This window comes from Odocoileus virginianus, chromosome 15, assembly GCF_023699985.2.
Source record: "Odocoileus virginianus isolate 20LAN1187 ecotype Illinois chromosome 15, Ovbor_1.2, whole genome shotgun sequence".
NCBI classification, from domain to species: domain Eukaryota; kingdom Metazoa; phylum Chordata; class Mammalia; order Artiodactyla; family Cervidae; genus Odocoileus; species Odocoileus virginianus.
In genome coordinates this window covers 278,570-293,102 of record NC_069688.1, presented here as the reverse complement: position 1 = coordinate 293,102, position 14,533 = coordinate 278,570, and the positions used below count along the sequence as shown (strand labels likewise).

The 14,533-nt window shown below is 63.3% G+C and overlaps 1 protein-coding gene across 9 annotated transcripts in view; it reads left to right on the top strand.

Annotated features, from left to right (window-relative positions):
- Positions 1 to 14,533, top strand: part of ADGRB1 (adhesion G protein-coupled receptor B1) — a 77,185-nt gene that overhangs the window by 15,062 nt on the left and 47,590 nt on the right. For all 9 annotated transcript variants that reach the window (XM_070476897.1, XM_070476896.1, XM_070476893.1 and 6 more), the window contains exons 3-13: positions 8,035 to 8,196; positions 9,143 to 9,253; positions 9,605 to 9,769; positions 9,922 to 10,086; positions 10,425 to 10,589; positions 10,884 to 11,048; positions 11,251 to 11,352; positions 12,716 to 12,822; positions 13,029 to 13,223; positions 13,521 to 13,589; positions 14,250 to 14,358. In XM_070476897.1, the coding sequence (XP_070332998.1) occupies positions 8,035 to 8,196; positions 9,143 to 9,253; positions 9,605 to 9,769; positions 9,922 to 10,086; positions 10,425 to 10,589; positions 10,884 to 11,048; positions 11,251 to 11,352; positions 12,716 to 12,822; positions 13,029 to 13,223; positions 13,521 to 13,589; positions 14,250 to 14,358 (1,515 nt within the window). The remainder of the gene's footprint in view (positions 1 to 8,034; positions 8,197 to 9,142; positions 9,254 to 9,604; positions 9,770 to 9,921; positions 10,087 to 10,424; positions 10,590 to 10,883; positions 11,049 to 11,250; positions 11,353 to 12,715; positions 12,823 to 13,028; positions 13,224 to 13,520; positions 13,590 to 14,249; positions 14,359 to 14,533) is intronic.

Sequence of the window (14,533 nt, the reverse complement as noted above, 5' to 3'; positions counted from 1 at the left end):
ACGTTGGTGCTGGAGGGAGCAGGCCCAGGTGTGCATTTGGGTGCAGAGGTGGCCAGGTACCCTGGACGGGGTTTGCCTCTTCTCTTGAGAACTGAAGGGCCATGGGGGCTTTAAGCAGAAGGGGCACAGGGCTGGGGCTGTCAGTGTGGCGACTGGCTCAGAGCAAAAATCCGGGAGGGAGCTGATGCTGGCCTGGCCACGAGGAAGGGGGAGCATCTGGGGGATGGGGTGTGCAGCTGATGGACTTGCTGATGCCAAGGATGTGGGCGTGGAGGAAGGAGATTGATCGCTGGGCCATGCCCAGGTGTCTGGCCGGGCATGAGGGCCTCAGCTGAGGTGGGGAAGTGGCGGGGAGGAAGATCCGGAGTTCAGAGTGGGACCCGACTATGAGAGGCCCATAGGCCATCCAGCAGGAATGTCATTTGAGAGGGACCACAGGGTCAGGTTCAAGGTAATCCCAGCCTGGCCTGCACTTGCTGTGTCCCTGGGCCAATCCCCCCTCAGGCTCCGTGTCTTTAAAATGGAGAGAGTAAAACATCTTCTTTCCTTGGTTGTCATGAAGAATGAGAACTGGGGTGAAAGTGTTTCTAAGCAAAAGCAACATCAGTGATGAAATGTCAATATCTATGTTTATTATTAGGTAGGGGATCTGGAGGGCTTGGCAGGCAGAGACAGATTAGAGGGGGAGGAGGGCTATGTGGGGACTCCTGACTCGAGCAGAGATTCTGAGAGGGAGGTGGGCAGGTGTGTGTGTGTGTGCACACACGTGTGCACATGCTTGCACCCATACATCTGTGTGTACACGTGTGTAGTGTGTTATGTGAGCATATGCGCAGTGTTATGTAAGCACATGTGTTCAGTGTGTTATGCAAACATGTGTGTGTTCATGCATCCATGTGTACGTGTGCGCATGTGTGTAGGACGTGTACGTGTGTGCTGACACAGGCGCTTCCAGTGTGTGTGTGTGCACACGTTCACACATGGATGTGTGAGTGTTTGCATGTGTGCGTGGCTGGCATGTATACGTGTGCATGCCAGTGTACAGTGCATCAGGTATCTGTGGGCGTTGTGTTTGTGCCTGCGTGTGTGTGAGCATGTACACGTGTGCACTGGTATGTACTCGAATTCACTGCTTTTGTGTGTGTGTGTGTAGGCTGGCTCTGTCCAAGTCTTGACGAAACTCAAGTCAAGGCTCTGGGGCAGGGCTGGCTGCCCCATGGAAGACCGTTTGGAGGGCATGCGGGCTGGGGCTGCCACCGGGAAATGAGGAGCTCGACTCTGAGGGGCAGGGCGGCGGGAACAGGAGGTGGTCACCCCCACCCAGGGGCAGCTCGGACCCCATGCCCATGCCCTGGACTCAGAAGGCCCTGATGCTTCTGAGACCTTGGGAGTAAACGTGGGGTCAGCAGTGGCCGCAGCACCTTAACCAGCTCCCTCCTCCCAGCTGCCCAGGTGGCTCCCAGCGAGGACGCGCCTCCTGGCCCAGGGCCTCTGGCTGGGGTGCTCCCTGGCCTGGAACACTCTCCCCACGTTCCCCTCCCTCAGGGCCTGCCCGGATGGCACGTGGCGGCAGCCCCAGGCCCACTGTCCCCTCACTCTCTCTCCCTCTCTTCCCACACGGAATTGCCCATGAACACCAGAGAATGTCCCGTGTCCTTACTCTGTCCCTGCCAGGATGCCCCCAGCACGGGGCAGGGGAGTTGGCCCTGCTCGCTGATGAAGCCCCGTGATGGCCCAGCCCCTGGTGGCAGCAGGCCTTTGATGAATGCGTGTTGAGTGGACGGAGGCACAGAGGTGTCCAGGCCGTGGGCAAGCTCACACAGTTTGAAACGGGGAGACCCGGAGCAGAGCAGCTCTTGACCACCCAGGGCTTCTGCAAAAGCGCAGCTGAGAGGGTCTGTGTGTGTGTGTGTGTGTGTGTGTAGGGGTGAGGTGGCCCACGGACCAGTGAGGTCTAGCAGTCATTCAGAAGACACACAGCTGAGCTGGACTCCATATCGTGCTGTGGAGCCTGTGCCCCAGAGCCGCGGCCCCACACCGAGCAGGGGAGGCTGGGTCAGGCGTGTCCTGCGTCCCGGCTCGAGGGGGCCATGCAACGCCCAGAGCGAGCAGGCGGCCCAGGCCAGCCTGTGGCCCACTTTCAGCCCTGTCCCCGCCCAGCCTGTCCAAATGCCGCATGGCCACGCCACGCGTCCAACTGGCCAGCCTTCCTCGGGCCAGAGCACCGCTCCCTGCCCCCGGCCGGCCGCCCCTCTGCACAGCCCGCCCGCTCCCGGCCCCTCCAGAGTCTCTCAGCGTTTTTCTGCCTCTGGTGAGATGGGGCCATTTCTCTCAAGGGTTGCTTTAAATATTCATGTTTTAATTAAAGAATTTTATTGCAGAAGCGACATGTAAGATAATGAAAAAGCGGCATCCTGGGGGCTGGGGGCCAGTGTGTGCGTGTGTGTGTGTGTCCCTGTGCATATGTGTGGGTCCCTATGCGTGTGTTCTCGTGTGTGTGCATGCGTGTCCCTCTGCATATGTGTGTGCCCCTGTGTGTTCATGACCCTGCATGTGCACATGTGTGCCTCCCCCAAGTGCCTGCATGGGTGGGGTGGGGCTAGGCTGGAGCCTGAGTATGTGACATCCCCGGTGCGTGCAAGGTGGGGATGCTGGGCCTAGGGGCCATGACCTACCCCGGGCTGAGTGCCCAGTGCCTCCAGGCCTGTCCATTCTCAGCTGGGGCGCCCCTGCCCTGACATCCCATGGGCTTTGAAGTAATTCCCACCCTAAATGCCACAGAGCTACCCTCTCTAGGGGCTGCAGTGTGTGGAGAGAGGCAGGGCTCTGATGGGAGGAGGTGCTCCAGGGGCAGGGGGGTGTCTCTGGAGTTTAGGGGTAATCAGGAATGTGTTGGGGGGACAGGGGGACAGGAGCAGGAAGGTTAGGGCCTCCCCGCCAGGACGGTTTTCATCCCAGCCCGGTGAGCAGTTCTTTTGCGCAAGGGCCAACTTAGAAAACCTGGAAAACAAGTTTCCAGCTCCAGGCGTTGTAGGCGGACGTGGGAGGACGTGACCCCGTGGAGACCAGAGGAGCACACGGGGCCGCCCAGAGCGCGGTTCCCAAACCACCCTGCGGCTGGGACCCTGCGGGGGTCTCGCTGCCCCCCAGAGCGGGGAAGGGCTGTGAGTCGTATAGCCGAGGCTCCAGGAGGGGAAGAGACCTGCCCAGGTCATCCAGCATCGAAGCGCAAAGCCAGGCAGGACCCGGGCCTTCACCTGGGCTTGTAACAGGCACGTTTCTTAGGACAGGGGGCGCCTGCTGGACTAACCCTGCAGACGGGGTCCATCACTGACTTGCCGAGTCTCAGTTTCCTTCTGTGAAATGGGGACGGGACAGTACCTGCCTGTAGGGTCTGGCACCTCTGTCGTGCATGGAGGAACTCTCCTTGTCTTCCTCCTCTGGCAAGTGGCCTGTGGGCAGTGGCCGCGGTTCTCAGCCCCGTCCTGAGATCCCACAGCGCCTCCTGCAGCTGGGCGGCTTGCTGGCCTCTTGGGCCCTGACAGTGGAAGCTGCAGGCCTTGGTGGAGGATGCACCGTGTCTGGACTTGTGGAACCAGAGCGGGGTTGTGGTTTTGGTGGGGGCGGAGCTGCCCATCCCCTGGGCCTTCATTTGCACATCCATGCAAGGGGCTCAGAGGAGGAACCTGGGTGCGGAAGGACAGGCCTTGACTCTGGGGCTCGGTCCTCACAGGGGCTGGACTGCGCTGTGGTTGCTAGGGACCCCAGCCTGACGGTCAGGGGCGGGGCGGGGCGGGAACAGGCGGCGCTGCCTGACCTGCTGGACTGGGGAGACCTCTGCTGGACGAGACAGGAAGTGCAGACTGCCTCCTCCAAAGGGGACCCGGGAGGCAGGGAGGCCCAGCAGGAATAGGGCCTCCCTGAGCGCCCCGCCCCAGCCCACTGGGGCGCAGGGACCCCGGGCCCGGGGTGACCACAGCCTCCAGACTGGGGCGCTGGGGTGGGAAGGAGGCCTGGAGCCCCCTCGTGTGTCCGCTCTCCTGGGTGGCCAAGGCTGCCTGGCGGCCATTAATTGGCTCTATTCATCCCTTAATGAGATGGAAATGAGGCTTCCAGACAGAGGGGGCATTGAGCCTGGGAAGAATGGCGGCTTCTTTCCCGGCCTGGAGGGGCAGCCCACCCCCCAACCTTGCCCACTCTTCTGCTGCCCCCTCAAAGCCCACCCAGCCCAAGAGCCCCGTGGCCACCCAGCAAAGGGTGGCCTGAGCCCCTCCGTGCTCAGCCCTGTGGGCCCCAGGACACCTGCCTGGGTGATTCTCTGGTCTTGGACGCGCTTGCCTGACAAACATTTATCAGGTGTCAACCACGTGTGACGACACATGGTAAAAATGATAAAGACCGCAGCTGCCGTTAGCCAAGCGTGCATCAGCGGCCAGGGCTTGGGATGCGACAGGGATCCTGTGTCGAGGATCAGAAGTCAGTCTGTGATGAGGATCAAGGCCGTGTGTGATCAGGACCGGGAATCAGCATATGAGCAGGGTCAGGGCTGGGCCCGGGGGGCAGTCTGTCCTCTGAGCCAGTGGACCCCCTGCCTGGCCTCTCCTGATATGACCCTTCCAGCCTTCCCCTCCCCCCGCCACGTCCCCGCCACCTGGGTCACCAAGGTAACCAGCCCTGAAATAGTGGGTGTTTTGGCAGCTGAGGCCTAACCTGGGTCTATCCTGAAAGACGGAGCTCTGCAGCAGTTGCCATGGGAACCAAGTGGCATCCTCCGATTAGCCTGGCTTGGACACCCTCTCTCTCCCGCCCACTGCCAGGTTCCACGTCACTCAGGCTTCCACACGGGGGCTGGGCTGGGGCAGCAGGGGGGACAGGAGGACGGGCCTGCTGTGTCCCTGCAGCCAGGCCGGCCCCCGACTCCAGCCTCCCCGTTCCTCCGCGTCAGTGTGACAGGCCGGGGGCTCAGCCGCTGAGACTGCTGGGACCTGGAGCCCAGGTCGGCGAGCGGTGCTGGCAGCCTGCCTTGTCTGAGGGCTGCAGGGGCAGTGCCTGGAATCTGATTGGGGGTCTGGTCCCGGCTCCCCTTGTTATCAAATGGGCGTGGCTATGGGGCTCCTGCCGACCACCGGGCCTCGAGGGAAGGCACCTGAAGTGGCGGCAGTGAGGGCCCCGTGTCTGGGCAGCCTCAGAGCCACTCACGGGCAGTGTGCACGGGGGGGGGGACTGTCCTGCGGGCCCCCCACCCACTCCCCTGGGCCCTGGTCAGCTGCCGCACACCCCGAAGCCCTGGGACACAGGCATTTGCAGCTCAAAACCAAGTCATGTCTGTGTGGCCGCCTCCATGCCTCTGGCCCCTACCCAGCCCTGGGGACCCCGGAGACCCTGGGGAGGCCCAGGCCTGCTTGCCTCCTCAACTCCAGGGCAGAATGTCCTGTGGGGTGGGGTGGGGGGAGACTCACCAGCTCCTGACTGTCTGGACCACCCCTCTCTGAGCCCTGGTTTCCTCTGCTGTGAGTGGGTCCACACCTGGTTCCTGGGTGGACTGGGACTCGAGGTTCCTGAGGCATCCGGTGCCGAGCAGGGATGGGGGACAGGAAGTGGGGAAGACAGGACTCTGCTGCCCAGGATGCCTCCTGAGGGCCGGCCCTGGGGGAGCACGGGCCTTGAAGGGTGGGGGGCCAGGTCCAACAACCTACTCAGCCCCTCCTGACTGGGGGAGCACAAGTGTTCCGTCACTAGGGCAGGCTCAGTCTTCTCGCTTGGACAACCGGGGCAGAGAGGCCCCGGTGGGAGCACAGGGCATCAAGCCCAGGCCCAGGAGGGGCTCGGAACCAGGGCCCTTGGCCCCCTGGAACCAGGCTCCCTGCAAAGCTCAGCCCGGCCTCTCCTCTGCAGCCCTGGCAAGGCCCTCCCCGGGCCCCTCTGCACTGCGTGTGCAGAGGGGCACAGCAGCGCCCATGCCCACCACAGGCCACGTGATTCAGGAGCCGGCCCCTCCTGCCCCACCCACCTGCCTGTCCCAGCTGCAAGGCAGGTCTGAGAACAGGAGGCCTGACTTCTGTGTGCCCTTGAGGCCTCTCTGGGCTCCAGGGGCGGTGAGACGCTTGGGAGGGGGTGCTCTGTGAGGGCACAGAAGGATCCTTGATGGCTTGGGGGCCTGGAAGGTGAATGAACCTTGCCTTCTTGTGGGACTTGGGCCCCCTTCTCTGCCTGCCATTCATTTGCTTCTGGCGCCCCCTGCTGGTCAGTTCCCAGCACAGGCACAGGACAGCTGACAACTTTCAAGTGGCTGTCCACAGAACCCAGCACCTGGACGCCCAACTTGCTGCACATCAAAGCAGGTTCTCTGGAGGAATTCCCTGGCGGGCCGGTGGTTAGGACTCGACGCTTTCACTGCTTTGGCTCGGGTTATATCCCTGGTCCAGGAACTAACAGCCCACACGCTGGGCAGTGTGCCAAAACACACACACACACACACACACACACACACACACACACACAGTGGGATTTTCTAGCATGGACAGACCCTACACCTGTGGTCTCCCCGTCGTTTCTTGCTGCTTGCCATCACAGGCTGCAGACTTGGGAAGAAGCGCCCTCATCCTCAGGTGGAGGGCGTGAGGGCAGGGTGGTGTGGACCTGACCTTCATCCCAGGGCAGTGGGTGGTGAGGCCACCACGTGAACCCCATCTTTCAGCTCCAGCACCCACCCTAGGGATGTGCACAGTCCGCCTTCTCACCCCACGTGCTCCCCAGAGAAGCCAGGCTCCGAGAGGCCACAAGGACTCTCCTGCCGGGCCAGGCGTGACCTGCCCTTGGCCAGCCTGGCTCCCCTGCTCCCACCCCAGGTGGGGCAGCGGCCCAGCTCCAGGGTGACTCTCAGTGCCATCTCCTTGCCCCATTCCTGGGGGCTGTGTCAGGGGCTGCGTGCAGGGCACCCAGCCCACAGTAGGCGCTTGGTGACCTGCACGTGCCCTTGCTGGGTCTGCCCTGACCCTGCTGTGCTGGGAGCAAGGGGCCCTGGAGTTCCTGAGGACAAATAGGGTGGCGGCACCAGAGTCCCTCAGGGCGGGAGCTATCTGGCCTGTGGACTGAATGCCTGGATGAAGCAGCCCCTCCCTGAAGCCATCAGTGCAGCCCAGCTCTCGCCCAAGGTGTTGGCCTCCTGCTCCTCACCCCTCAGCGGCTCCCCAGTACTTGGAGGCTCCTGCTCCTCACCCCTCAGCGGCTCCCCAGTACTTGGAGGCTCTTGCTGTCCTCGGTGGCACTGGGGCCACCACGGGGCTCAGACCGTCAGGGACATGCGGTCATGATGCTTGAGGGGACAGGGCCGGGATGAAGATCCGTGAGAGGGCTGAAGGAGGGTGGCCAGAGGGGCCTGGAGGCCAGTCTCTGCTGTGTCTAGGGGAGGGGAGGCCTGGCGGGGCCCAGAGTGTGAGACCTCACTAGGCCACCAGGTATGGGGTGATGGGATAATGAACACACAACACAGATCATGGGGGGAGGGTGAACAAGTCTAGACTGAGGACCATGGGGAGGGGATCTGCAGGGGCTGAGGCTCTGTGCAAAGTAGAAGCCCCCTCTGCCCCCACCCCCTCACCGGGCCCTTGGAATAAGGCAGCTGTTGGGGTGGCCGGGGTGCTTTTCATTCATTCATTCTTCAGACCTGCCTGGGGCTCCAGCTCTGGGTCCAGCCGCTACACTGGGGACCTAAATTCAGAGTCCGTGGAGACCCTGGCCTGGGAGCCTGTAAACAGAGCCAGAAAGCACTGAGACCCCAGAGGGAACTCGGGTCACACCTCTGCCCCTTCCTGCCCTGCCAGCCGCCTATGCTTTGCACCCCATCGCTAACCTCATCCAGGCCCACTCTCGCCTCCTGGCTGACCCTCCAGGGCCCTGCGCTGGTTACGCAGCCCAGGCTTCTTCACAGGGGCCGCTCTACCCCCAGACCCCTGTGAGACCCCTAAGACACTGCCTGAAAGACATCGCAGCCTTTTGACCTCGGCCCTGACTCTGCCCTCTGGTTCCCACCAGGCGGCTGGAAGTTATGGTCCCTATGGGGCGAATGCACGCGGGACTGCGGCGGAGGCCTGCAGACGCGGACGCGCACCTGCCTGCCCGCGCCGGGTATCGAGGGAGGCGGCTGCGAAGGGGTGCTGGAGGAGGGCCGCCTGTGCAACCGCAAGGCCTGCGGCTGTGAGTGAGCGGACGGGTGGGACGGGCGGAGTCGAGGCGGGGGAGAAGGAGGGGCCCGGGCAGGGCCAGGTGGAGAAAAGGGCGGGGGGCTGGGTCTGGCCGGACCAGGGAAGGTGCTGGGGCCAGGCTAGGCCGGGCTCGGGCTAGGCTAGGCCGGGCTCGGGCTGTGAGGGGCGGGACCTGGGGCGGGGCGGGGTCAGGGGTGGGGCCTAGCCAAGGGAGGGGCCAACTCCTGGTCCAGGCCGGGTGACATCAGAAGCAACAGCCTAGGAGGAGGGGCGGGACCGAGTGTTAGACTGGATGCGGCTGTCTTAGCACCTGCGGATGGGAATTCTGGGGTGCACGCGGAAGGCTGTCAGTGAGGCTTCTCCCTCCACCCCGATCCCCAGCCCTGACCAGAGCTGCCTGTCCCAGCTGCATTTTGCCTCCAGGATGTATTTTTCTAATAAGGCTCTCTAATGACCTCATGCATATTTTAGCTGCTTCCATAAAGTTAAATCAAGTTATAATGAGACTGTCATTCTTCGGGTTGTTTCTTCCCCAATGAGTTTTCCTGAGGAGAGGAGCTCATCTCAGAAGCCTGGGGAGGGCCCCGTGGTGCCTGGGCTGGGCCGCGGGACGCAGGACTGCAGGCGGGATGCTAAGGAGGGGACAGCAGCAGCCATCTATACCTGGTGCCCTGCGGATGACGCTGCGGGCCCCGGGGGAAGAGAGGGAGGGGCGCAGGACAGGGGAGTCTGGACCAGACAGGGCTTGGCACCAGACCAGGGTGCCCTGGTCCCAGGTTTCTCAGCTGCCCAGTGGGACCAAGTGGCCCTGGTGCTGGCAAGCCTGGGCCCGACTGTGACTGAGGACTGAGGGGCAAAGAGTCAAGAGCGCCCCTCTAGAGCTGCAGGGCGGGAGCCTCAGGCCAGGGCCTGGGTGCTTACCTGGACCCGCCCTGCAGCCGCTGGGCGCACCAACTCCAGGAGCCAGTCCCTGCGGTCCACAGATGCCCGGCGGCGTGAGGAGCTGGGGGACGACCTGCAGCACTTTGGGTTCCCGGCCCCGCAGACAGGTGAGTGGCAGCGTCTGGGTGGGGCTGACAGCAAACTCACTAAAGCTGGGAAGTGGGGAAAGTTGGTTCCAGGGTATTAGGTCTTTGGACAAATACTGTACGTTATTAATTGCTGCTGATTCCAAGTAATGACTGTAATAATTTCCCATAATTAGACTAACCTCTCAGGTGCCAGGCGCTGGTCTCCAGGCACACTGGATTTAGGAGAAATGGTGTGAGGCGAAGGGGCCTGTCGAGAAAAAATAAAGGAGGGGGAGCTCACGGGCCTTGCTGCGGCCACCTGGGGGTCTGACCGCAGCGCAGGTACGGGCGCAGCAGCAGGCCTGTGATGCTGTAGGTCTGGGCCCACAGGTGACCCCGCGGCCGAGGAGTGGTCCCCGTGGAGCGTGTGCTCCAGCACCTGCGGCGAGGGCTGGCAGACCCGCACGCGCTTCTGCGTGTCGTCCTCCTACAGCACGCAGTGCAGCGGGCCCCTGCGGGAGCAGCGGCTCTGCAACAACTCGGCCGTGTGTCCAGGTGGGCGGGGCGCCGGGTGGGGGGCGGGGCGTCCGGGGAGGGGCGTGGTGTCGGGGCGGGACGTCAGGGCCTGGGGCGCGGCGTCCAGGGCAGGTGACTCGGCTGCCGGCTGGGCCGGACGGGGGCCGCAGAGCGCTCTGTTCCCTCCTTAGTGCATGGCGCCTGGGACGAGTGGTCGCCTTGGAGCCTGTGCTCCAGCACCTGCGGTCGCGGCTTCCGGGACCGCACGCGCACCTGCAGACCGCCCCAGTTTGGAGGCAACCCCTGCGAGGGCCCGGAAAAGCAAACCAAGTTCTGCAACATCGCTCTGTGCCCTGGTAGGTGAGAGGGAGGGCGCTGGGTGGGGTGAGACAGGGCAGGGGAGGGAAGGACCCTGTGGGCCACCGGCCAGCCCCGGCAGCCCAACTTTGCCCACTCAGACCCACCTGCTGGGGCCTCAGAGGTGAGATTCGAACCCCAGGCTGTGATCAGGCTGTAGGCCAGAGAACCTGGAACGTTCTCACTGGTGCGCCAGGGGTGTTGGGGTGCTGGGACCTCCTTGGGTGTCACCCAGGCCTCAGACTTTGTGGGGTGCTCACACCTGTGCCCCAGGTGGGGTGTGGACCCTGGCTGTTCACGCTGGCTTCCTGTCCCCTTCTTCCCCTGGGCCGGGCAGTGGATGGAAACTGGAACGAGTGGTCCAGCTGGAGCGCGTGCTCCGCCAGCTGCTCCCAGGGCCGGCAGCAGCGCACACGCGAGTGCAACGGGCCTTCGTACGGGGGTGCCGAGTGCCAGGGCCACTGGGTAGAGACGCGAGACTGCTTCCTGCAGCAGTGTCCAGGTCAGGCCATGCCCCGGGGCCTGTAGGTGGGGACCTGCGGTCCTGAGTCACTTGGCGGGCTGGGGGCTGCTGGAGGGCCCTGGAACGAGGCCCCAGGGATGTGGTGGCGGTGGAGGGATCCTGGGGGCCAGTGCACATGAGGCACTTTTCTTAGCCTGTATCAAGCTGAGCTCTGCCTTCCCCTCCCTGGTGTCAACTTCCTTCCGCTCCTGACTCCCCGCCCCTGCGTCCCTGTGGCTCCTTCACGCCCCTCGTCCCCATCCTCGTGCCTCCATGCGTGGCTGTGTACTGCAGTGGATGGGAAGTGGCAGGCCTGGGCGTCATGGGGCGGCTGCAGCGTCACATGCGGGGGTGGCACGCAGCGGCGGGAGCGCGCCTGCTTGGGGCCCTTCTTCGGGGGAGCGGCCTGCCAGGGCCCCCAGGATGAATACCGGCAGTGTGGCGCCCAGCGGTGTCCCGGTGAGTGTCCCCACTCTGCCCCACAGCTGGACCCTGAGGAGGTGCATCCCGAGCGGTGGGGGAGGCCCTCGGAGCGCAGCTGGGGGACGACCGCCTTGTGAGGGTGGATGTCCTGTGGCCTCTGGGTCCTCCTGACCCTGCTGCCAGCTCTCTGACCCTCCCTGCGTTCCCCTCCCCCACTCATGTCTCTGGCCCTTGGCAGAGCCCCATGAGATCTGTGATGAGGACAACTTCGGAGCTGTGGTCTGGAAAGAGACCCCAGCCGGAGAGGTGGCTGCGGTCCGGTGTCCCCGCAACGCCACAGGTGAGGGCCAAGGGGGCAGGGGCTGGCAGGGGCACCTGTCCCTTCCTTGCGGGATGTGTGGGAGGCACTGAGATGCCCCTGGAGGCCCGCCCGAGAGCTGTCAGCACAGGGCACGCGGCCCAGACCCTGCCCAGGCAGCCCCGTGCACACCGAGGCCGGAGGGGTGCAGACGGGGACCCGGGGCCGCCGTGTCCTAAGTCACCGGAGCCAGTGCCAGCATGAAGCCCTTCGGTGCGATGTTTACACGTGGGAAACCAGAGGCACAGAGGCCACAGCCTTGCCCTGGGCCTGCACGGCCAGTCACGGGGAAGTCGGCTTTGAATACAGTGGTCTTGATCGCCACGCACCACCCCATGGAGCAATACGAGGTGTGGGAAGAGCAGGGTGGGCTCCCAGAAGGGGCTCTGCAGTGAAGGTTTGGTTTCCTTTGCCCTCTTGTCTGAGGAGCATGTGTTGTTTTGTGCCCCCGTGTGCTGTGTGACATTCAGGAAGTACCTACCCTCTCTGAACTTCCATTTCTTTCTGTAAAATGAAGTTGCTCTGGGTTCCCCGCCCCCCAATAAGGCTGGTGACCGTGGTGGAGGCTGTGTATTCCCAGCCGTGGCTGCAGCCCCCGTGCCCTGTTTTGTTTACAGAATAATACAGGTTCCGGGTAGCGTCTTGCAAATCTAGGGAAGTAAAGTGAAAACACAAGTCGCAGGATGGTGTCACTTCTCTAGCGTTTGTCTGCTTGTGTGACCCCTCATTTTGATTCTGCACCATGCTGTGGACCAGGTGTCCCGTCCTGCCCCGTGGCTCATGTTGGGTGGCAGTGTCCTGGCAGTTCCCTAGGGTCATCACAGCCTGGCTCCCTGGGAGTAAGGTCTGGGTCATAGTCTGTGCCTGTGTTCAAGGCCGTCCACACCTGACTCCAGTCAGCCCCAAGGCTGCCCAGCATCTGCAGCACACCAGGGTCATCAGGGGCCCCCTGACCCCAGAGGTGGAGCCGGGCAGGGGTGGGCTGTTGGTTCTCCCCAGGGCTCTGGGTAGGAAGGGGCTCCGGGGGAAGCCCGTCACTTGGCCCAGGGTTCAACCTCCACACAGGTAGGATGCCTGCAAGTTTGGCTCCTACCAGGCTCCAGTGCTTGGCTGGCAGAGTCTGCTCAGAAATGTTTTGAGTGAAAAAATGTCGACGGAGGCCTGGCCCCCGTGCCCGCTCTGCTCCTGGAATGCGGCCATGGGCGAGTGTCTCCTAGGGCTGGGGGGTCCCATCCAGAGAGCTGGAGGCACTTGGGAGCTGTGGCCGGGGTGGGTGGGACTCTTGCAGCAGACGTGGGCATCCTCCTGAGAAGTGGGAGATGGAGCCGACCCCCCATCTCCACAGGCCTCATCCTGCGACGCTGTGAGCTGGATGAAGAGGGCATCGCCTACTGGGAGCCCCCCACCTACATCCGCTGTGTGTCCATTGACTACCGGAACATCCAGATGATGGTGAGGCTGGGCCCCGGGGTCTCCCACCCCACCCCGCCCATCACTGCAGGGCTCGCCTCTACCCTGCATTCTCAGACATAACCCTGCATCCCCAGTGGTACACTGCCTGGACACGGGTCAGCGTGGCTGGGGTTGCAGAGCACCCTCTGGGCATGGGAGACCCTTGGTACCTGCAGAGTCACAGCACCCGCACCCTGTCTGCCTAGACCCGGGAGCACCTGGCAAAGGCGCAGCGTGGGCTGCCCGGGGAGGGGGTCTCCGAGGTCATCCAGACCCTGGTGGAGATCTCCCAGGACGGGACCAGCTACAGCGGGGACCTGCTGTCCACCATCGACGTCCTGAGGAACATGACAGAGATCTTCCGCCGGGCGTACTACAGCCCGACCCCTGGGGATGTGCAGGTGGGCGCCCAGGAGGGCATTCTCCACCCCAGCCTTAGACTGAGTCCCGACTTCAGACGGAACCCTGAGCCGGGTCCCGCACTGAGCCCTGACCTCGGTCACAGTCTGACCCCTGGTCACACTGAGCCATGATTCTGCTACCTTATTCTCTGTTCTGGAGAAGGAAATGGCAGCTCGCTCCAGTATTCTTGCCTGGGAAGTCCCGTGGACAGAGGAGCCTGGTGGGCTGCAGTCCCTGGGGTCACAGAGACTGAGTACACATGCCTTTCCACTGGCCCTTCTTCCTCTTCCTTCCAGAACTTTGTCCAGATCATCAGCAACTTGCTGGCCGAGGAGAACCGGGACAAGTGGGAGGAGGCGCAGCTGGTACGCCTGCCCACCTGGGGGTGGCTGTGGGCATCTCTGTGACTCCCCATCCCCCAGGCCGGCTCAGGGCGGGGTCTTGGGTTCAAATCTCAGCTTGTCCTCTTCCAGGAAGTCACTTAGCCTTCTGAGCCTCAGCATCCCCATCCATCAGATGATGGGCTCACAGCTTGGGCTCAGGGAGGGGTCTGAGAAAGCGTGTTGGCCATAGCGTGCAGGCCGGGATGTGGCAGTCCTTTCTCACCTGGAGAGAACGGCCCGCCTCCCCCCCACACTGACCGGGAACCTACCGCTACGCCTGTGCCCAGGGGCTGAGGCACCCAGAGACCCCTGCTGTCCTCCCACCTGGACACCCGGCCGTGGGCCGGAGTGCCACAGCCCCTCTGGGCTCAGTGTTCTTATCCACAAATTGGTGGTGGACACTCAGGTCCCACTCCGCTTCCCAAGTCAGGTCCAGAGCCCTGCGGGGTACTGAGTGACCGGCAGGACCTCATCCTGGACGGAACAGATGAGGGAAGGAGGCGGGAAGAGGCAGAGGAGCAAGAGGCTGTGTCCCTGCTGGGGGGCAGGGGACTCGGGTGGCACTCAGTGCTGGCGCATTCTTGGCTGGGCTGCCCCCCACAATCTTGAGGCTCCCTGACCCCACCCCCATTCCGTCCCCAGATGGGCCCCAATGCCAAGGAGCTCTTCCGGCTAGTGGAGGACTTCGTGGACGTCATCGGCTTCCGCATGAAAGACTTGCGGGATGCGTACCAGGTGACAGACAACCTGGGTAAGCCCGGCCCTCGCTCTCCCAGGCCTCACCTTGCACACCTGGACGGGGCCCTCGAGGCTCAGTTTCCCTGGCCAGGTTCTAGGATGATCTATGAGTCCTCCGGTGCACAGACCTGAGTCTCCTGACAGTGGTTGGATGTGATGCTGGGAGGGGGTCAGCGTGGGGGCTCTCG